The 24,687-nt window shown below is 42.2% G+C and overlaps 1 protein-coding gene across 5 annotated transcripts in view; it reads right to left on the bottom strand.

The window, feature by feature from the left end:
- dnc (phosphodiesterase dunce) overlaps window positions 1-16,196 on the bottom strand; it is a 67,999-nt gene extending 51,803 nt beyond the window's left edge. For 4 of the 5 annotated variants that reach the window (XM_066728336.1, XM_066728337.1, XM_066728338.1 and 1 more), the window contains exons 1-2: window positions 15,583-16,196; window positions 1,892-3,128 (exon numbers count right to left, since the gene is read on the bottom strand). In XM_066728336.1, coding sequence (XP_066584433.1) covers window positions 1,892-3,003 — 1,112 coding nt within the window. In that variant the 5' untranslated portion in view covers window positions 3,004-3,128; window positions 15,583-16,196. The remainder of the gene's footprint in view (window positions 1-1,891; window positions 3,129-15,582) is intronic. The other variant, XM_066728339.1, reaches the window with a different exon arrangement.
- Window positions 16,197-24,687: the final 8,491 nt, after the last annotated feature.

Below are 24,687 nucleotides of genomic sequence, written 5' to 3'. Positions count from 1 at the left end.
GCAGCCAACGTAGACTAATTTTACTCGAATCCTCCACCAGCAAGATTATTGTCATTTGGCATAATTGTTGGGGTAGTACGTACTGGCAAATAAAACCCTGCTCATATTTGCTATCATAATATTTGCGCGAGCTGCATGTTGCAATGCCGTAATCTTTTCCCTCGTTGTAGCTGTTGCGGCATGCATCTACTTCCATCACTTGATTTATCGTCCTACGTTTTGCTCGAGCAAAAATAACCTACTCGTTAAAATACACTTGATAAAATATCGATGAATTAATAACGCTTAACAAATATCCGTATCAGTCTCAACATCAATATTATATATGTACATATATATATATATATATTGTTTTCTTATTTTTAAATAAGTATTCATGTATACGGTGAGGCGGTATCGATCAATGCTACCGACGTACGTACACGGTGCTGCCGCGAAATTTTCAGGAATTTGCACCAAGTCTGCTCGACTTATTTTACGTCGATAAAGCAGACTTTTGCCGAGTTATATATTATCAACGGCGAATAGTCAAGCTTTCCCAGCGGTATCAGGGAGCTTACCATTTCAACATGGACTTAACTCTGTTTGGTAAGCAAAATTCTATAATGCCATAGTTTCTCTCGCTTACCTCGTGTGTAAACGCAGTTGCGCAAATATTGGAAAATTTTTATTTCAGGAAGCTAGAAGACCGGAAAATTTACGTAAATAAGCCGTTAACCAATCTGCGGGAAATCGTTTTAATTATGTCCATAACATATGACGGGAAATTGATCGAGCGCTTCTGACTGCGTCAACGCCTATCTTTTGAATCGAGAGTCGAGGGAAAAAACATTTTCGCGCGAGACAAAAGGGTCAGGACCGATGAGATTCATTAATTTTCCGTATATCAATGGAAGGTTGACTCGTGATTGAAATCGTTGGAGTTTCTGTGTGAAAAGCGAATGTTTCCTTTAGGCAGTCACCTTGCGGCATCCAATTACGAATTTTCCTCTCCGAGCTTATAAATGCAGTGATAACACTCGAGTTTACCTGCAGCTTGCACTTTATAATCGATACTAGTCCAGATAACGTTGCGCAAACGAGTAAATTATTCCACACCTTTACTACTTCAGTCTTTACACTGACTTTCAAAAGTTGTTTCCAGTACCATTGCTGCACGCCATAGACAACAGGCAAACAAAAACGGAATATCGAATAATCAAGATTCTCTAGTTCCCCTTTCAATAAGAGTTTCTCCGAGACTAATTAAAGTAAATTACAATAAAAGAACCGTGCAACTTTTCTACTTGAGAAACAGGTGCACCATTTGTTTTTGCACATTTTTACGCAAAACTTTAAATTTCTTGTTTAATTACACGGCATTGATCGCGTCTGCTGCTAAATATAGCACGGATAATATTTGTAAACTAGTCGAGGCTTGACCCGCATATAGATCAGGAAGCAAGTCGGCAATTTTGCTAAATCACTTTCAGTTATTCAAAACCAGCGCGAAGAATATAGATCAGGCCAATTTTCCTCAGCTTCTTCCAACAAGACCAAACAAGATTTACAAGAAACTTAAGCCAAGCCCTTCTTTCCTTACACAGACCATAGGAACTTTAATATTTTTTACCGAGAGGAAAGAAATAGGCATTAAAAGTTGTGGCAGAAAGTACTGAAAGTTTTGCATTGTTGTTTTTTTAAGAAAAGTTTAAAGCGAAACGAGTTTTTCTACCGAGGCTCCGAATAGTTGAGAGGCCTACGTACGCCTCCTACCGTCTGCACGTTTATCAGAGTTGTATGGCTTCCTGGCTAGTGCCCAGCGGAGGGCACACAAAGCGCGTGGTTAATGATGATTCCAAGATTGGAGCGAGGAACGATCTGGACGATCATACACAGTATAGCTACTCACTCTAAAAAGACCTCGGATTCGCTTCTGGGCAACACCAACCTCGGCAAGACGAGAGCCTTCTTGCGCCTGGTCTTGAGCGTTTGGACGGCGAACTGGAATTCGGACGCCTGGACGGGCGAGTGGGGGCTGAGAATGGTAATTCTGCGATCGCTGCCGCCTGGACTGGTCAAAGAGAAGACATTGGTAGGCGGAGGAAGGCTCAGATGCTGAGGAATCTTCCGCTCGAATCCCGTATTGGCGAACAAACCACGCCTAACCTCCGCGTTCAACGTATCCTCTCGATGCAACAGATTCTCGCTACTCCTCGACTCCATTTGTTGAGTCACGATCTTCCTAACGTCTTTGCTGGACGACGTGAGGAAGCTCCTGTAGTGACCTCTGGACGAGGTCACGTGCGTATCCGAAGAAGTCGACAAGGACAGAGACTCCAGAGACTTGGAGTCTTCGCTGTAACGATCGTCCGCGCTCAGGAAATTCCTCGACGAACGCAAGCTCTCCATCGATCTTGCCGACATGTGGCCGGAAACCGTGATACCGGAAGTGGACAATAAATGCATCTTCGGGGGCTGCTGGTCCCTGCTGGGTCGTCGACCTTTGTGATCGGGCTCGTATTCCTCCTGACTGGAGCTCGACTGTGGACTCTTTCCGGACACAAAGATCCCTACCCTGTTCCTCGAGAACCTCGAAGAGCTGCTCTTCCTAAGGTCCTCCTCGTTCAAGCGTATTTTCGTTCTGCAGGAAGTGGACGTTACGGTGGTTTCCGTTAAACGATGAGTCGTTCTGCCCTTGATCTGATTCTCCTCCTCGAAGGAGTCGCTGCTCTGCGTCTGGATACGATCGCCTTTCTCGTCGGTGACGATCGGCTCCGGGCAACCCTCGCTCTCCGCGTCGGCCTCCTCGTCGTCCTTCGGAAGGTTATCAACCTCGTTCTCCGACGTGCACTCCATCGTGTCAGAGTCCTCCGCGGAGTCCTGCGGGCGCAGCACCAACTGTGCAGCCTTGCCAGCCACGATCTTCGCCTTGGCCACCTTCGTTCTCCTCGACCTCTTCTTCACCAGTTTACCGATCAAGGTCACTGGGTCTCGCGTGTCCTCCGTATCGTCCTCGTCCATCTCGACGTCCTCACGAGAGCTCGACGCACGATCGGTAGCTCGACAAGCTCATTTCATGGACCCTTCCTCGTCTTATCCTCTCCGCCATTCAGCATCTTGCTCCCCATTGGAGCCAAGAGCTGAAACTTAAGCGTTATCTTCCGATATTACCGGGGCTTAGAGCTAATAATCCCTCGATCCCCGTGGAGTCACCAGCGTCATCTTTATCGCGCGTAAAAACTAAACTTTAATTCAACTTGGCGTATCAATTTTTATCACCGCAACGCCTGCACACACGGATGGATTCTCGATACTCTCTGCGAGATTCAACAGAACCAAAACGGATCGGATAATCGACAGAATGTTCAGGATCAAGCTTTATCGGAGAAAATTCGGGCTGAAATGTAGTCGCTTCCGCGTGTGCCCGACACGTTTTCAGGTGGTATCATCTCTTGCGAAACACTTATCTGCACTTTGCCCATCCATCAACCACTTCTGCCCTCTCGAGCGCAGAGATCGTCATGGGAAAACACAGATATTCTCTCTCCTTTCCTCCTTCACCCCGCCACCCTTACTCTCTCTCTCTCTCTCTCTCTCTCTCTAGTATAATGACAAACGCGTAATCCCCGATACGATGTCCGAGCAACGCTCTCGCTAAACTCTTGGCCAGTATTGACGTGGCCGGTTTGGCTCCGTCACCTTTTTCTCCTCTCTCGATCACTCGGGTGGGGTATAAATGCGAAATATTCCTGGGAGGATTAAGATTCTTCCGTGGAACATAAACGACTAGATCTCAGTCACGTATAGTTTATAGCCTCTACGATGAGAATGCTTAATGTCAAGAAAGAAATTTCCGTCTTCTCGTTCTCTCGAGTTACTTAGGAACGATGCATCATAATTAACCCGGTTTCCATCAGAGCCCGCCAAGTATGTCGAATTGGAGAATAAACCGATGGATATATTCGCATACACAGCACTATATATATAATCTACGGATAGTACGATGTTCCTTGGAATGAAAATCGTGCAATCTTTCGCTTTTAATCGAGATGACTCGTCGTATCTCGAGTAAAATCGTTCCATCACAAAGGTATACGTTTTACTATGTACAAATAAAAAAAATGGAATATCGAACAATTTTCGTTGAGAGAATGAACAGTCGATACCATATATATATATATATATATATATATATATATATATATTGATCTCCCAAATCTGTTTCTGTTTGATGAGATTGCGTGCGAATGCCTTTCGATGATTGAATTCATCGACGTTTGCTAGCGTCTAATGTAAACACCATATCCATCTAGTGTCCATGATGGCCTATCCAAAGCATCTCACGATCTGATTACGGTCCTCCCTGTAATTGCAGTAATTGTAACGCGACGCTCTCAGTATGCGCTCTATGATTCGACCGAATTGAAATCCCATTCGGTATTTGCATAACAACAAATAACGATCATAGCTCTTATATGATCCGGAGGGTCTCCGAGTTCGTGCTCTGAAACACTCAGTTACGATCCTCTGGACAATTCGAGTATCAAGAAGAGATAATTACTATAGAGAGAGAGAGAGAGAGAGAGCGAGAAGCAGAGAGCGAGCTAAGCATTGGAATACTGATAAATCTATTATTCTTTTGATTATGATCACAGGCTATTTTAATAGAACTGACAACGATTTCAAGTTGGGTCGCTGGCATTGAGGATGAAGGGAAATGAAGATAAATGATCGCGATCGATATTTCCTGGCACGGGTCTACTTTAAATTATCCAGCTTTTACCGGTTAAGGCCAAACGTCGCTGTCTCTGCGCTGCCCTCAAATTGCAAAATACCGTCACAAACAGATCTGCATATTTATGAGCCCAGGAACGAAATTGCTCGGCTGCCTAATCAATTCCAGTGATATGCCGTTCTTCGTGAGTCAATGCGAAAAAAAATAACCGCCAACTGTGCCTACCAGTGCTTTTTTTGTCTCTGCGACCGATCGCGAAACGTCTCGGACTTTGGTAACAATTACGACAATGAAAATAAATGTTTTATGCAACGTCCCTGCATTTCCATAATTCGTGCAATCACCTTCTACGCGAGCCTTATGTTCTCCGCTTTTTTCCTCCCATCTAAAAAGCCAGTGATTTTTTTCTTTCGCCGAGCGATCTTGTCGGAATCTCGCTAGCGACGTGAAAAGGTCAGCATGTTTCAAATGGAATTGGATGAAAAAGCAATTGAACTACAAACGAAATGAGGGAGGGCCAATTCCATGACACGTGACGCATTTCACCTGACGTTTCGTCGTTAATTAAATGTCTGTTGGCCAGCACTATTACAGGTAATGTCCTTAGAGTATCGATTATTGGAACTGGAGTAAAATTAAACAGTTAGCCACTTGCTACTACGTTAAAGAATCTGACTTGCTTCGATGAAGTTCGAAATGTGCGAATGAACATAGCTTCGATAGGACTTACTGCAATCTTTTTTCAATTAAACGTGCATGCTGGATGAGAGAGAAAGCGTATTAAATGAAATTGAATTTTTTAAGACGATATCTCTCGGGCTTTGTTACGCTGGAACAAGATGATATCGAAGCTTGGCGCACCAACGGAATTGTTGATGAATAGGTACACACACACACACACATATATATATATTTTTCTGGCGGCGAGTTTAGTCAACTGGAATGGACGATGAAAAAATTGGCAAAGAGCAGGGAAAATAAGGAAAAGGCGACAACGAGGAAGCTGGACCGAATTTCTAAGCGCGTCAGTCAGTTTCAAGTTAGGCATCATGATTGGCTGCGTCGGAAGAATAAGAAAGTAGAAAGGGAAGCAGGGTGAAAACCCCCGAGACTCGTCTACCCTCGAATCTACCTAAAATCCATATCCCTCGAGGAATTCTCTACTTTGGAAACGAAGCACAAGGGGAAAAGATCTCTCAAGATTCACCTCCGGCAAGTTTTATCCGTCTTACGGGAATCAGCTTTGCGTCTCTGCAATTTTAACCTGTTACTCCGCTAGTAAGTAAAGCATATCAATAATAACTCGATATGAAATTTCTCAATACTTTCCCTTTCCCAACTAGGTACGTATACTGCATGGAAACTCAAGAGTCCATCAGTTATCAGTATATTGCTACTCCACTCGCGTAAATTCGCTTTTTAATGAATATTTTAATCGAGCTTATATACCGACGCAAACAAGCAATCTACTTATTACTCTCGCGTTAAATGATTTTCACAATGAGTAAGAAGATGGGAAAATATTGACAATTAAAATTCTGATTGATATCAATAGCGTACTGCACGAACGTAACGAGCTGTTTGCCTACTGTCACTGGCTTCTCAACCAATATCGATGTTCGTTACTTTACGTAATGGCGTTCTCGCATAATTTGCAACCTGCGAGATATTTCAGAGCGAGGGTACTTTTGAGGCCGGCAAAGTAAACGCATCAGTTGCAAACATTATAAACGGTTTGGCAAATAGAGGGAAAATCGGTTGGAGATTGAGGATTTTTAAGGAAGAGCGAGGAGAGTAGGTTGACGGCGAGAGGTGAGAGTTGGGGTAGAGTTTGATGAATTACTTTAAATCAATTATTGATGAGGGAGAGAGAGAGAGAGAGAGAGATGCAAGGAGAAGAAGCAGAGATAGCGGTAGGAAAGCTTATACAAACGCAAAAGGGACGATATTGTTCGTGCTGGCAAGAGTCCAACACAGGGAGGGAAATGTAACCGAATGAATCGTCCCCATTGCGACTGAGGGATGATTCCTCTTTTCGAGGCTACGATTTGAATTTCATGCCGAGAAGGTCGCGCACCGGAAACTTTGAGAGACTGCCACACTGCTATTTACCACTTCCACAAAAGGTCAGATCTGCTATAATGACGATAATCGACTCGCCAAGGCAACACAGCTGTTGTTTTTCCTGCGAATAATTAATCTCCACTCGTCAATTAACCATACGATCCGCTAAACGTGAGCAAAATTTAATAAAGAAAACTTCAATACTCTTTTTGCATCTTCCTGAATTAATTCTTAGCTAGACTTTTTTCTTCCTTCCTTCTATGAATGAGAAAAATTAATATTTTTTAAAGTTTCTCGGATTACTCATTCTTTCTCTCTCACACTGCTATTTATATGTATATGAGAGAACAGTATAATGAAACTTTTCTTTGACATGCATGTATCTATTTTAGTTTGTACTACGAAGTTCGTAGCTTTGGTATAGGTACCTGCATGAAAAAAATTATAAATCTGTAATACACCGTACATGTATTCTTCTATCTTATTATGAGGGAAAGGATATTTTTTAAGGTCGTACACACACACACGCCCATACTGATAATAATAAGAAATGACGATTATTTTTGGAAATATGTCATAGCCTGGCTATACACCTAGACGATCTCGAGATAATAAGGCAGCGAATGGGAAAACGAAAAGGTTCATATTTTTGAAAAAGTACCACGTAGTATCGTTAAACCTGCTATGTTCCATATAAGAGCTTTCGCAGGTCCAGCACGCAGGAGGGAACTGTCCATTCGCTTTAACTGGCTTTCCACCTCGCAATTGTGCTGGAAAATTTATAATGCTCGCGAGACGCATAGCATTTTCTTCGTTGAAAAGATAATGAACAACTATATAATTCTGTGCAAATAAAAATATAAGTTCCCTCTTGTTAACCTGCTGATTCAGTGAAACGAGAGGCTGCATGTGGAAAATGTAAAATCGAAGGGGAAATCGTGCTGTAATCGGGCAACTCCGCTGATAAATGAATGTCAAATGGCTTGAACTGGGAAATCGAGACGGGACATCGGATGAATGTTGGCTGGTAACGACGAGCAAGTGTGCCACATTTGTAGGATCAATATTTTAAGCTCACACGTTTTTTTCCCTCCAACGCCTACAGTCCCAACTACCAACTGAATTGCAACGCAAATCGTACAAGTCAATATTGCACTTTAATTGAAATATCCCATTGTTTTTACCAAAGCAAAAAATTCCGGTGTACGTTTCACCACGAGTTTAAAGTTTAAAAATAAATTTTAACAATTATTAGCCTCGTATAACGCAGTCGGGTAGATTTTAGAATAATGTAGTTACTTCTCTATATGTTCGCGTTTCATCGAGATACTCTATACTAGATGAATTTTTAATGACTTTTGGAGAGAGCCTAATATGTATTATATTTATGAGATAGGCGACGAAACAATGCGCGAGTATCGAAGCGGAAAGGCTGTGGAGGATTACTCAACGAACCGAATAAAGCCGAATGATCGTTAGGATGAAAATAGCTGGCTCGAATTTATCGCACGACTGGCACGACGTGTCTAGTCGACTCGCGAGCACTTTTGCACTTCTCGTCCAACAAATGGCCGCTGTATACACCGGTGTCAAGCCCGAGACAGTCCTCGTTCCTCTCCGAGATGTCCCAAGAAAATTCTCGTCAAAATCCCACCCACACGCCTGTCAAGCCATCGTCGACTGAAACAACAGATAGAATTTCCTGTGTATATGCGACGCGAGCCTCTCAAATTACCTAAAAACTTTCAGCCTCAACGCGGATATTGATGAACTTTTAGATTAATAAACGCACGCCAAATTCTGATCGGTCCTAGTGCGCGGCTAATAATAATAAGATGATGCAAAGTGCTATATGGAAGAAAGTGGTTTTGCAAATTGGCACTCCATGATGGATTACTCGCTTTCTCCCGTAAAATCCGATGCCTCGTGTGTGCCGTTTAAGCGCTTCCTGCCGGTAAATGCGATGCGTGCAACGACTGGTAATTTTCGAGGATTTGCATTTAGCCAATTGCTTCGAGCGTGCTGCTGCTTCGTCCATGCCACATCCCAGCCATATTCGCGCGCGCGTTGCCTTCCTGCATTAAATTCTGCCAAAATAGGGCTACTTGCTCCCTGCTATATATATATATATATATATATATAAATATATATATCGCTATTAGAAAAAAATCCCATAGAGCGGGGTTGGGGATAAAGCTGCTGGCTCTCCGGAACGATAAAAATATATACAGAAAGCAAGGAACGGTATAAGCATACGAAATGCTCAATATTTTCCAAGCCTCACTTATTATTACTGTGTTTGAATAACGAAGCATGATGAAAATATCGGTTTTTCGACGAGGAGCGCGAGTGGCGAGATTACGTTCAATAAACTCGGGTTAATGAAGTTACCATCGATCTAAATTTGGTCGGTGGGCTCTTTGGAAATTACGAAGACTCCTCAGTCGTTTACCTGAATGGCTCTCGCATAATCATCATGCTGGTACGCGCTCGTAAAAGTTTTGTCGAATTTCGAAGCCTCTGATAAATCCGTCGCGAGTATAGAATATTTTTTCTTACTCTTCTTTTCTTGTTGATTTCCCGGCGCTACGACTTCTTACTGCCGTCTGCTTTAAAGATTATATTACCGAGGCAACAATAAAGCGGCGGAACCACGACAGACGAAAAATGGAGAAAAATTTTCAGCGAGGGTAAATTTTAGGGATTGTTGCGGGAGTTTGAAGCTGGTAGTGACGTCAGGCGTAGACGAGAGGCCGTTTGTTCGGGAAATTGCCTCGTCAACGATTTGATTCGTATGCGCACACGCAGGCAGCCGCATTACGCGGTGCATTTGACAGCGGCGCCCCTAGGCAGCCTCCCCGGCTCCAGAGAAATACTCGATAATATCTTATACACGGGTATACCTGAAGAGAGTGCCAAATAATGGCCGAACAAAGAAATTTCCACTTGCGCGTGAAAATCGATAAGAGTCGATATATTAATAATAAAGGGTTTGATCGAATATCGTGAGAATCGTGCCTTGGTCAGTCCGGATGAAATTAAATTTATATAAGCTTATGGGGAGAAACTCGAGGAGCAAACTCGAGAAAATAATAGAGAAAGAGAGAGAATCGCGTCTCTCTGGGGATCCCTCGGTATGGCCTGAAAGGGTAATCGCAAGATTATATTTATAGAAAAGTCTTTTGCTACGTGTCGTCGTCGTTGAGCGAAACTTCAAGGTCCTTCAGTCGTTTCCGTCTGAATCAGCCATTAATTCCGGCAATAATTTTCTTGCGACATGTAATTTTCCCGGCACGAAAGGTTTCCTTTCTATACGTGCGCCTCCTGCTGCACAACTTTACTTTAAAAAGAAATCCTTTTGGAAGTCTATATCGATCGACTCGAAACATTTGCCACGATTATCACGTATCACCGCCTCGTTGTATCTTTCTCCGGCAACGTTTTATTACATTTCATATATTTTCGTAATATAATACATATTTATAATACAGTCCGTAGAGAACTTGCACTGGTTGTTTAACAAACACTTCCAGCAGCCCAGCTCCATTTTCGAACACGCATATATACCTCGCTATTATATGCATACATATATATATATTACACAGGGCTCCCCATATAAAATTTTATTTTCATTAAATTTTAGTCTGTGCGCGGAACATTGTGAAATTCGCGTTGCGATCTTCGCTAATTACGCTACTTCTCATCGCTAATAATACCCCCGTAACTCTCGGGGGAAATGTCACGTTGAATAATAATTTCTCAGTGACGAAAATAGGCGCTAACTATCTTTTCGTCGTTATTTTTCCACACCACATCGAGTGAGAGAGAGAGAGAGAGAGACACACCGTTTTTATTCTACCGCTCACGATGCTATAAGAAGCGAAACTAGTTCGCCATGACACAAACTCGACATACTTTTTTCCACCTGTTTTTTATCACGGTTAGGGAAAAGCTGCGAATCCTACGCACGAATGTTATAACGCGAGTAATTCAACGAGGCTTACCGCTCGAGAGCTATGATAGCGAGATTACAGGACAGAGTCAGCGTTAAATAATGATCAAACAATAGTTGGGCTTTAAACGATAATCCCCCGGAGAGAGTGGAATCCGGGGAATTAACGAAGAACGTCATAAATCGTGACCAAAAAAAGCATTATTATATTACGAACGAGGATTAATTGGATGGTTAAAAGCGTGGAATAATAAAGGAATTAATTGTTGGGTGATTAGCAGTGGGGCGTGACGTCAGGGACGAGGAGAGAGCTCCTAATTAAAAATTGCAAAAGGGAAACTGTTTAAACGCTTTGCAGAAATTTCAAAGTGTGTATATGCTTAAAGAGCTTTAAGTAAGCTCGTAGTGGTGCAAGCACCGTCGTCAGTCGTCAAGTTTTGTTCCAGTTCGTCGTTCGCTAACCATCGCTAACGAGGGGAAGCGCCCCGTGTCGCATCCTCGCTCACTCACTTTCAGCAAACTTTGGTTTAACAAACATTAACCATCCACCTAACGTTGGATCGTAATTTAAAGCTGCACTTTTCTTCTCCCCGATGGTATATACACAATCACGGATGTTGTTGCAAATTCTTTGCAATCTTTCGCCAAAGAGATATATATCATATATAATATGAGAATATTTTAGAGGCCGAGCTTTTTCGAACAATACGTATCCCAGTAGGTAAAAGCTTCGGGACGTGGTAATAAAACGTTCCTGAAGGATCCTCGATTGTTGGCAAAGTGTCCTTCAGGCTTCTACGGACGGATCTTATTTATCGACTCGAGAGCGAAGAAACTGTACAGCCGAGGGAGAGAGAGAGATGAATCACGACGACGGTGTATCAGTGGAGCACGCGTTTGCTAAAATTCATTTTCAGAAGTGAGCTTTGCCTGAGGAATGAGTAACGTTCGAATAACGGGATTGAGATGGAGAGGTGTCAAAAGTTTTATTGCTATTTTCATGCGGAATATACGAGTCTCGTCAATATCAGTATATATACAGCGTATACATAGAGAAATTCTCGTGGGACTCTGCAGGATTCGCACCGTTGCGAGCGATAGGCCTCCTCGTCGTCAACCTCTGATATTGCATCGTTTATTTTACTGTGTGATAATCCATCCCTCCCCACTTCCCCACTGGAGCTCGTCGATAATAAATGTTGTTGGGTAAAGAAAATCTCGGAAATATTCGGAAAAATCCGACGGGGAAGGTCGATCGTACCTCCTTGGGCGATTTTCTGAAATGATTCGTAATTAGAAATTCGTAGCTCGTTAACACGGTGTTAAATATAGACGATTGTACACTCGTTCGGGCATAGAAACGTAGAAATTTTCGATGGATCTCTATAATGTCTATATATATATAGGTGCTGCCCGAGTTAATTAGGATGCTTGATAAATGAATAAGAGGGAGCTGGAAAAGCCCGTGTTAACGTCCCGATATTTCTTGATGTAGGACAAGCGTTAGCATAGCTAGCATCCTCGAGTTGGATGAATGGAGAATTAATTACTCACAAAGGTAGATTCGTTCGTGCATAACCGACTGCATAGTGTAATCAGCGAAATAACAAAGGTGGGATAAGCCAGTCTGTATAACATATGCTATGAAATTCCTGCCATGAACTCTGTACACAGAATAATAAAGAGTAAATAATGTGAAAAATCAAATTGTCACGATTCGTCGAAACTCTCGTTAATTTCAATAACGCATTAATTGATTTATTTAGGTTATTTTCGAGAATTATCTCGTCGAGATAATAATTACGAAGTCGAGGAATGCGTTTGGGAAACTGAGCAGCTGTGCCAGAAGAAAGGTGAGTTTAATTTTCTTACTTAAAACATGGCTGCAAGTTTTTAGCTCGTTACAGCTTAATCTATTTACTTCTGGCATACCGTGTACCACACTGAAACTAGCAGCCTCGGATGAGGAATTTTTGTATTTTTTATATTTTATTTCCGCTGCGAAAATAAATACTTTCCCGGTCGAAAGAGCCTTCATCGATCAGCGTTTAAATAAAACAACATCGTGGTGAAAAATAGAAAAATATTGGCGGTGTGTTTTCTTTTCGCTTAGTTTTTTCGATACTCGATTATAATATTATATATATATATATATGTACCGCAGGCTACGTGTACATTATCGGCAACGACATTGTGTTGCGTTATATTGTTTAATAAACGTCGAGATATTGACAATTTTCCCGATGAATACATCGATTTAATTGCAAATTAATGAAACGACAAAGTGGCTGAGGGGGAGGGGAAAGGGAAGGGGCAATCACTCGCGGAAGATTGAAATTATAGCGAGACCGCAAGTGGAAAATGACAGGCTTCTTGGCCGGACTTATCCATTGGTTGCCAATACTAAACTGCGACGTGTGTGACATCGGGATTAATCAGGGTCGTCTTACGTGACGAATTACAAATGGCTACCAGAGTACCTTCGATCGCAAACGGAAACCATTAACGAAGCAATTTCCGAAATACTCCTCCGAGCTGCAACGTCACGCTCGCGGCGCGCCGCAAACAGCCGAGCGTGCCAATGATCGCCCGTTTATCTACTATTTTCCGCTGCCCCCTCCTCTAACTTTTGTCTACGACATAAATAAACTCTCAAGCCTCTCAAGAAGCTCCACGGGAATTCCGCTAAAAAAATATCGTCGAAAATTCCAATAAACGCGAACACGCGTGGCTGATAACGCTTTTGTCCAAGGCAGTAAAAAACAAACGCGCAAGTCGAACGGAAAGCGGAGAGATTTAATAAAATGACGAAACATTTTCACAATGGCGTCGAGTGACAAACGAGATGAGTTTATAAGGCAGTGGAACTTTAAGTTAAAACTGTGCAGATCAATAAAGGTTATTAACTTTCTACGATCGCGCGAGCCTCTGGATCGCCCTTAAAAGTTGCTGAACTTTGACCGTTATTGGAATTCCTTTTGGAGAAGCTTATATGCAGCTGACGCGGGTCTCTCGAGAGGCTAGCGTGCGCCAAGTACGTAAACGTTGTCTTAGAATTTTCACACTTGTCGATTCTGGCCGAAATTTATCGGACCTTTCAGCCTTGTTGTTTTTTCAACTGTTCCTGCGCGAGAACGCAGCTGTCGCCATTCTAAACACGATCATCCACAGTTTTAGCAGCTGTGTCATTTATAGCCATAATGTACCTACGTGGCATTCCCACGTATGTACACACCATCATCAAGGATGATCGGCACTCATTGTCGATAATAAAACTGAATTATGCCCTATCTCCTATACCGAGTGGCCCATCGATAACGCGCTCGTATATACTGTTTCTTCCCTCCCCACCTTTTTTTTATCGCTATCAATTTTTCATTTCTTAACTGTTTTAGCACGCATCTCCGAGGAACGAGACGAAGCCGTCCCCTGCACCGTTTATTTCTCCAAAGAAGACGTTTTTGCTTTTTTCTCCTTTTTGTCATCCTTTGCTAAACTGAAGAAGCCATTTAACTAATTGGATAAAATTTAGTTTCGTTTCGTACTGCAGCTTCTTAAATATAACTGAAACGTTTTAGATATTGGATGCTAGGAATTCTCCTTCTTCTTTCCTCGCTTTTTCTCTTTTTTTAGGCCATGCTAAAAATAAAGGGAACTAGTAAAGTCGTTCGAATCACTCGAGAGACTCTTTGAAGATGCTGTTGATTCTCGAAGGGAAAATACACTGGATGGACGAATCTCACTGATTAGTGGAACAATGCTTTTCACGCTGAGTGCTTGCCGGATATTTCGAGGATTCCCAGAAGCTTTGGGAGTCGGCTATAAATATGGGACGAAGTTTGGTCAAATGGGCTATACCAACGTTTTTCGCTTTTTCATTTATACTCTGGAGCAAAACATCTTCGTTAATTCGACGAATTTTGGAATGAAAGGGGGGGGGGAGTAACACTTTGAGGAAAGTGCCACTCTATTATTTGTACAGTTGGCATGCATTCCTTCGCGTCTTGTAAAATAAGATGTCAGCTCCCTCGCTGAAAACTATAACCGAGAGCTCTCGTTCCTGCTCGTTTACCCATGGCTGCTTCGCATTATCATACTTTGCCTCGCCTGCCAACGGCAAGGCAAGTGGGGTAGAAAAAAAAATGTGCAAAATATATCGACAAATTTCATCCTTACAGACGCACCGATGGTGCGACTGGAATATTTTGACGCGCGCATCCGATAAAATCTCCTTTCCCCAATGCCAGTGGTCACTCTCTGAACATTCTGCTGATAATCGACTATTCTTTTCTACCACCTATCGCCACTCGATCTTGATTAACATTGACAAGATAAGATTTCGCTTCTCGGAATCCGTCTTACTCGAAAGTTTTCTCATTTTACGTCGGGTGACTCCACGCTGTCTTAAAGGAATTTATTACAAGAGTGAGACGGAGCTTAGTTAGGAATTAAAAGAATTCTTTTCGATTTGATAAAGAACTTGGAGCGTCTTATTATAAGGCGAATATTATTTGTTTGAAATTTCCACATTTCCAGCGGAGTCTAGCATTTGAGAATTTGCCCGATAACTCACGCAAAGAACTTTGATTAATCCAAAGCTACGCAAACAACGAGGATTTGTGAGAACACTCGCTTTAATCCAGCAATAAAATTAGATTTACTCGTTCGAGCAATTAGATGCGTTTTTTATCGATAAAGAAGCCGTAAAAGAGCACCCTTGGTCCCGATAAAATTCAACAAGGGGCTACGTACTCTAATTTTTTCGAAATACTGAATTTTTATATAGATCGCACGAGCTCCGCCACACATATGTATGTATAGGAATCGTTAAAAATGTATGTATATATACCTTCGAGAAGTTTTACTCCTTCGTCAAGATGAGTGTCCTCCCCGTTCACCTGCCAGCTTCGCGCGAGGACATTAAAGATAAAGAAGAGAAAAAACACTTTTCCTACACAAGAACTTTTCCGACAAGACACACACTCGTAAATTTTTATTCACACCTCTCAAAAAGATCTCACTGTTTTGCAGCACAAAGTTCCAGCTTTGTAACGGGCCATAAAATTTCTAACATTTGATAGATACTATAAAGGGAAACTTTTAGTCGAGTCTCGAAAAATTGTGAGAATTTTTATTCCGCGCAAACTCTTGACACAATTTCGAAGGTAAACCTGAGTCGGGCTCTAAAAGTAAAACGAGTTTCGAAACATTGAAGATTCGCGGTACGTCCTCGCTCGCTGGAGTATATATTCGACTTAAAAGAGACTGCGAGGGAGTGAGAGGAGAGAAGCAGGTTTGAGTGTAAGTTTGGAACGGATGTAAGAAGAGATGCGTGGAATTTGGAGTTAAATCGGACGATCTTAGGGGTCGTAGGGGGTTGGCACGAAAGGGACGGGGTAAAATGTTGGAAATACGCGAGCGAGCACTCACGTAGAGGTCCGCGCGAGGTCGCGCGTGCTGTTGGACTGAACTGAACTAAACTCAACTCAACTGACTAGCTGCGCTGCGACAGGCTGGTCTCCTGCGAACCCCGAGTCCCGACCGACACGTCGTGCCGTACCGTGCTCTCACCCAACCCCCCTCCCCCCTCCCCCTTCGCTCGCCTACCGAGCTTCACCCCCTCACTCCCCCCTGATGCCTACCCTTTCTCGTGTCCCTCAGGCCTACCTGCTCCCGTACGACGTACGTACAGCCAGCCCTGCCTCCAATTCTTACTAGTTTATCCCAAAAGACCGATACGATTAATACCACTATCTCTCTCTCTCTCTCTCTCTCTCTCTCTATATATATATATATATATATATATACCCCCGTATCTATCCTAACGTTTTTTACTTCCAATCTCTCCCATGTTATTCCCCGCTCATTTCTTCCCTCTTGTTTCATTCAGCTTGGCTTATTTGCTCCATTTAATACACGTTCGGTTATGACAAGTTAATTTCTCTATACGTATTGATACAGTAGCCTGATAATCGTAAAATGGTAGAAAATGAGTTTCTCTTTCTTAACGATGTACAATCGGTGGTGCAATGCTGAAATCACAAGGATTCCAGCTTCCAGCGACGCGTGTTTCACCCCGAGAACGACCCTTTATATTCTCTCTTTCTCTTTCTTCCTCTGGACCCTCGCTCTTCGCTCTCCCCATGCCGAATCTTGTTTTCCAACGTCTTTACGAATTTATATTCAACACTCCGAATCTCTCCCTAAATGTAAACTGTACCGGTAACGTGACCATCCTCGCATGAGAATTGGAATAAATTTGTTAACTCTCCCGTGTTGCATCGTGACAAGGACGCGATTCGCTTGTTTCTAAGACTGTCACAGGCCTGCGCTTACACCGTATTCAAATGTATCTCGATATAATAAATAAATAAAGATTGAATTGAGAGACATTCGAGTAAATCTTTACAGACATATATCAGTGTCTGTGGCAATAGAACGTCTCGTAATAGCGCATTGTTACCTAGCGTGCACCAGTGGCTTACAAATATTACGAAATCGGACAATCGATATACCTCGTGCAATAAAAGCAAGTAATTTGCTGCTGCGTGCCAAATGTCTAAGGATAGCGACTCTTAAAATGGTCAATAAAAAAAGGAATTTGCTCTGTTTAACCATTTTACTATATACGTTTATCTCACTTTAAGATTAACATCGCAGCCAGGTAATAGGTGTGTATAGAATCTAAACTTCCTCGCGAAGACAGTTTTTATACGTCGAGCAATATCTTACCTCGCTTCGAGCGGTCTCACCTTTTTATCTGCCAAAATGTTTCTCGACCTAATCTTCTTTATAATGTATCAGCGGTACGCACATTATTTGGTAGAATCATCATATTGTTCGTATACAACTAATCATTTACTCTTATATCTTATTATTTAGGTGACAGATATTTTACAAAGGAAATTCAAAAGCTTTTCCCTCGACACGAATACTTTTAGTTGCTTTGTACACAGGTTGAGATACGTCGTTCCCATTATAAATCGTGTAATTATAATACAACGTGGTTTTTCGAAAATTTTATTCATTTACCAGAATATACACTTTGTAGTTTGTTATAATAACAATTTTAGAGAGAAATACCTGTTGGAATTACGCGATTTATATGGAAAACAGAACGTTTACAAATGTGTATACATATGGTGTAACTATACAAGTTTACGTACTTATATTTGTGTTAAAATAAAACGTTTGGAATTGAAGCGTAAATTTTTCCTATATGAATTCTTGTATCTGAATATACAAATATATGTTTCGGAAACGATTGAGAGATTCCATTGGGGGAAATTCCTTTGCTTCGTTTGAAGCAATTAATTGAAAAAAAAAGGAAAAAAACTCGTTGCGTTTCACGCGTCTGCCAAAACGTGCTATTAAAATAGCGAGTCCAGAGTTGGGTGCAACAAGCATCCCGTAATTAATTGCGAGTCAACTGGCGCGTCGATAGCGCCACGGTAATTAAATATCGTCAGAGGCGCAACATTGAATTACGAAAATGCCGGGACGCGAATGGTCTCGGATATAAGCCTCGGTTCCTATTCGGCAAATACAGCTACTGAAACTAATCCGATTAGACGAAAATAATTAAAATCTAAACAACGACAAAGCCAAATCGACAAATCTCGGAATACTTTCGAGAAGCTTCGAGTATAACGCGCATTAAAATTAAGAGAGCTAATTGCTGGAATTAATGAGAGCTTAAAAAACGATTTGGAGCTTCCAATTAATGCTCGTCCCCTATATATATATATATATATATATATATGCATGCATCTGCTCCAATTTCTTGCCCGGTAAATTCAGCGAAGAGTTTGATAATTAGAATTTCCGAGCGAGTTGTTCCAGAGAAAAAAATCGATTGGTCGATTTTTTTCACCGCAAGCTTCGCCGGTCTTCTGCTTTTTGTCTCTCCGATGCTGCACTCCCACTGATCAGTTTGTATATATACACGTGAATTTATTCGCGACCGCGGCGCGCGGTTAGTTTTTCAAAGCACTCCGCAAACATGACTGATCCGGCTTTCATTCAGCCCGACAAAGGATCCATGAAGCTTAACCTCGGGACACCGATACGTCGATATATCTGGTGTATAAAGAAAGGGGGAAAAAAGGGGGAAAGACTGCGTGGTGTGCAGCAGGGAGTAAAGGAGCGAATGTGTGCCTGCGACCCACCAGCTGTGCGCGCGTTATACTTCTCAACTTTATCTCCAATTCCTTCCGAAATTCAGGCGAACCAATTACACCTTCTCTTTCTATTAAATTGGCGAGAGAGCGAGAGAAATAGCTCGTTTCCTACCGGAGCACATCTAGCTTAGTGCATGTAGCACACAGTATGATTTTATGCTCGCGACTGATCAAATGCCTTTCTCAAATTAAGGCAGAGTACTTTGAGGTAGACTGGCTGATTTCGTCAAAGAGCGAAGGTCAAAGGTCGAAGATAATACGGAAGCTCTTGAGAACGGACAGCTAAAATTCGAGATGTTATTCGTGGCAGCAACGAAAAACAGGTTGGAAACTCTGGAGAACTCTCGCCGAATTTCTGTTATATCAAGTGAAACTCCGTTAAATAAACAGGAGCTGTATAATAGTGGGAGTAGTGGTATTGGTGTAGCATAGTAGTTGCAGCAGCAACAATAGCAACAGACCTGCCAAAGGAACAACTATATACATATAATTGCGAGTAGAATGCCCCCGGACTGAAATTGACCATTCGATCGACAAACTGTCCGCCAGTACCCAGCATTATTATTATTAAAGCAAAAGCTCGACTAGAATATCATATTTCAAACGCATCCGATAAAATAAACATAAAGATAATATCGAGTATGTAAAACGCTATTTGTGATCAGTATACGATTTGCTTGACATAATTCACAGCGGTCGAATTGGTCGGTGGTTTCGTGTAAAAACTGTCGGAACTGTCGCAAGAGCGATATCGCAACCACTGTACAATTTATACAGGGGAAACCAATGATTTTTAGCTATCCAGGGAATAATTATGGATTAACGATCAATGTATAAATGTCATTAATCGAGTATTATTATAGTAGAACTGGCTTTATTAATTATTGCACCATTAGTTTGATCTAGCTACGACTAATTATTGCTAAAATGAGAGATACTATTATATATATATATGCATGCATGTATATATTTCGGTATCATTGCACGGACCAACTGGTAACAAGCTTAGCCGTACGTGTGTATATTGTCGAAACATTAAGGCACTTTCGTTCGTGCATATATACTCAAGCTAATTAAATAATTTGTATAAACAGTGCTAATTAAACTGTTGCCCCCTGGTGACTTTGACAAAAATTTCCTCTATTCGTCGAAATTTTAGAATAAATTAACCGATAGCAGTCGGTTAAATTAAGCAAGAGTATTGTATTTACACGAAATGGCTATATAGTCGATTCATCGATCGGAGGGGGGAAGAAAATAAATGATCGGTGGGGCTGATTGGCGCGTGGAAGATTCTCGGCGTCCGTGCGCGAGTACGGGAACCGATCCACACCGCAGCCGAATTCGACGCAAGGTGCAATTAGCGCGTAAAATCGTGATAAGATAATCACGTGGGTAAATTGGATAGGCCAAGGTCGAACGGGCGCATGGAAATCGGGCCGATCGAGCCGTTTCACGGTTAATCTTCTCGTTGATAGCAGATTAGCGTGGAACCTGGGCCAATCTCGGGGAATAAAAGCTCCGAAAGCACCTCGGTGCCTGGCGTGGATGCTCGCCAGCTTTTCGGACTTTGCCAAACGTTTCATCCACATGCGAAAATTTTACGATCCTCCAATCTTTCGTAGTATCACAGAGTTGAGTAATTTTTCCTCCTCTCGCGGAATCACCTGCTCCACTCTCTGCTATAAATAAACCTTCGGGCCTCGTTTTTCAATGCCCGGGACGGACAAACGAACGAAAGCAGTGACCTCAGCCACGCCGTTTCTTTGGAAGATCGACACTCCGCGTGAAACGCACAGCCTAGTCCACCTCGTTTATCATTATTCGTCAAATAGCGTTAACTTTATCATTCGAATAAATCATCCGCAAACATCTTTATCACGCGTCGTAATAGCGCGCGCATTTACTTTTTAACGCTATAAATACCGCTATTATGGATTATTTTTCAAAAAGAGGGGATTCGCCTTTTTAACTCTCCCTCTCTCTCTCTCTCTCTCTCTCTCTCGGAGCAACGAATTTATAGCTTTCCGACAAGGATCGTTGCACATTTGGTACGCGGCTGCTTAAGCATGGGATCTCTCGCTCCTATTTAGTCTTATCTGCACCGCTGCAGACTCGACGATTAATTTCAAGCCAGACGCCTCCCATTGTAACGGAGACAAATAAATTCAACCTTCCTCTCAAGAAAATGCCAAGCAGCCCGTCTTAATCTTCCCAAAAATTCGCATCCCTTTAATTACGCTAAGAGCAGGATTTTTGCACTTTTTAACCCTCGACTATGGTACTACATTCGAGTCACGATTTTCCAACACATGGGTTAACCTAACCCTGCGGTATTTTCAATCTCCTGATGCAGTGCATTCATTTTCGAGTCTTTTTTTGTCCTAATTTTTACTCCAGGTGATGAGTAAAAGGAAGGGATGGATGAAACTTCTCCAATTATATTCAGGTATATGCCCAAGGTATTTTCCAGAGAATTAAACAAACAAAATTCAAAACTTTTGAATTTTATATATAAGCTGGATTACTCTATTTAAATGTTGTAGCTTACGGCTAATGTAAACGCAACAGATTGATCTTTCTTGCTCGTTAAAATTATTCATATTCCCTCGAATCGTGTGTATACGGTTTATATACTAGTACACAGTATTATGTATATATATATATATATATATTTTATAAGCCTGGGAATATTCGCAAGGGTAACAGCGAAATAGTATGGCAAGTATGAAACCTTAAAAGTTTGCATAGTGTAGGTGTACACGCGATGGGTGTACGTATAGGTGACTGGCTCTGCATCCACCTTAAGAGTGGCCTTTGACTACACAGTCAAAGTGGAAGCCTCTCGTTTGCAAAAGGCACTGGGCCGTTCAAAGTGAAACCTCAAAGACGCGTCTTCGTGGAATCCACTTCAAATTTGATCGGCCCGTGTGCTTTACATCGCGAAAGCTCAGCATTCATTGTTTAGCCTGTGTACCGTAAAACGGAACAGATTTGTATTGATATTGACTGTAGCTTCGTTTTATCACAAGTTCCCCTATTTTGTGTGTAGATTATATTAAGCCTGGTAAACGCGCGACTGCGCTCGCTCGATTCACGGAAAGTTTGCCGCGCGACTCGTGAGATGGAGACACTTTGAAACAGTTTAATACGATCTGTTTTACCGACTGGTTTCAACCTTTTTTTTTTTATTTCATACTCACCGAACTTCATGACCAACGACAACCGTCCAACCCCTCCGCCGTCTCCTATCCTTCCTCCTCATCATCTCCGCCACGCTCAATCTCTCCATTTTCGCAAAATGCCCAGCAACTCGAGTCGACGACGCGCACAAAAACTTGACAACTTACAAAAAAGTAGCATCGAACAATTCGCAAACTCTCTTATCGGGCGCTTTACCAATCGCGTCTATTCGCGTTACAAAGTTAAGCCATTTTTTCAAAAGTGTCACTAAAAGCTTCATCAGTCCCGAAAACAGTGACACGAAAGCGCATTTGCCACTCGCTGCTTTACCGATCGAAATATCGCGCATTATGCAATCACGGTGACGAGATTGTTAAGAGCGAGAAGTAATTAATGGCAGCAAATCAGTAGCAGAAATTTTCATCGTGCTCCTCCCATCCTCGCGAGGCTTTCTTCCCGCGTGAATCTGTTTTACCGACGCGACGTCTTCCCCCAATTAACACTTTTTAACGCGGTACACGCGTATTTTTATCCCCCTAGGGCGCCAGTTATTCCCGACAGGTACCGATTATCACTGAAGGAAGGACCGATCGTCACACGGTGCGACTCGAGCCTCGTGAAACGACTAGAAAAGATAAGCATCTGAGCATCGCGACGGCCGCCACGGGACTAACTGTCGTATTGTATTTATAGAGCGACTTGGATTATTTCGAACGCCGCCGCTTTTCTCACGCATTCGTCGCTTATCCTCCCGCGAGCACCCACTCGAGATTCGCGATTTTTTCTCTCTCTCTCTCTCTCTCTCTCTCTCTCTCGCTGTCCTCGCGAATAAAAAGGAAAAGAAAATAGCCGAAAGCACATAGCGCGCCACTTTCGGCACGATCCGGTATCGCGCGCGCTCGCCTCGTGACTCGAGTGGAAAAGGACGTCTGACCATATAACGCCGAATTCTCCAAAGAGCCGGAAATCCGAAGCAGCTCCGCGATATTCCAATAAAATTCAAATCAAACATTTTTCTCGTCGCGTTCTCGCGAATAAAAAGTATTGGTCTGATTTATCGGCATTTGAAAATTGACAAGAGAGAATTTGCGAGAAACCGCATTGTAAAAAGGATTTTGCGTACGTGCATATGGAATTGGCAGTGGGAATTTTGAATTTTCGACGGAGAAGATTTTCTCTCGCGTATTCCTCGCCTTGATACGTCGGCCAATGCGAGATATTGTTATTCTCGAAGACGCCAGAGTCGTAAATCTTACCCCCCGCGTTACTTTTCACCTTTTCACACTCTCGCGCCAAAGCAAGCGGCATTTCCCGTGGATACGACTCGCGCGTGTGTGTGCCGTTTATCATTGGGCTTCGTCTCTGTGCAGCCGTGTAAATACCTACGCGGCTCGTGGCCACTCTCGATTCATCCTGCTGCAAGAAACGAAATAAAACATCGGCAGAGTCTACTTGTATTTTTGCCGGATTTCTATGACGATCCGTGGTTTGCTATAGAGCCAGGTAAAATCTCATGCGATCTTTCAAAAGTCCAAAAGTCTAAAATTGACGACGGAAACCCCTGTCGAGTAACATTTCCTTTGGCAAAGGCACAAGAGATACCGTACATTCCGACAAACTGAATGAGAATATGTGACACGTGGCACGTTTTCAGAATCTCGGCGATGTGTGTGTGTGTGTGTACACACTATATATAAAATAACTTTAAATATAGAGTTCGTAATAAGTGCGATAAAAATACGGAATATCGCGTTGAATTCAGAAATTCGTTTCGCACGAAGAATATTTTCGCAGCGATGCCTAAAGAGAGGATTATTTTTATTAGCATCCAATTATAATTTTCAAATTTTAGGACGGTCGTGTTCAAGACCGTGGCCAAGTTTGATGGTGAATCACCGTTTCCACTTAATCATAGAGTTTTGCGGAGAGCTGGCAGCTGAGTGTATTATATACGAGAGATATGAATCATGGGTGAAAAGTGGAGCAGCTTGAAAAATAAAAATGATTTTTTCAGGCTAAATCGAGGAAACGCGTGTATATGTATATATGTATATAGAGGGTCTCTCGCGAATATAGCTTCGCTCGTGTTGCTCCAAGGGTTCGGTTAACTCGAGAATTTTTCGATGCTCGTTCAAGTGTCGCGTCTACCCAGCTGGCAGTAATTGCGTTACGTTACATCTACGTTAAAAGCGGAAATTGAATTAGGAACGTTGTCGAACTTTGACTCAACTCCTGTGTGCCGGTTAATTATTACGGTATTATTGGAATTTTAATGGGGTATATGCGAGACCTTATATGAAATTATAGATTTTTCCATCTCATGCGCAAGGTAAATGTTATTAATGTCAACGGGGGTGGGTGCACGATAAACGAGCCTGGTCTCGAGAGTAGCGGAATCCAATTTCAAAGATAGTTTCAGCGAGCTAATGAAAAGAAGACCTCGGTCAATAATGTTTAAAATTAAATAAACACGGCTCGTAAACAAGCGCCTCTTGGGAAATACAAGCTCTTAAAGACTTTAAAGCTACGAGGTAAATAAATCATCTTGAACGAGCCTCGAATTCTATAAACTTGTTGGCATAACGAGACAG

This window comes from Prorops nasuta, unplaced genomic scaffold (assembly GCF_024137725.1).
Source record: "Prorops nasuta isolate Cenicafe-Biocafe unplaced genomic scaffold, Cenicafe_Pnas_1.2 PNAS00006, whole genome shotgun sequence".
Classification (NCBI taxonomy): domain Eukaryota; kingdom Metazoa; phylum Arthropoda; class Insecta; order Hymenoptera; family Bethylidae; genus Prorops; species Prorops nasuta.
The sequence above is the reverse complement of the archived record's forward strand: the minus strand, read 5'-3'. Positions and strand labels throughout refer to the sequence as shown.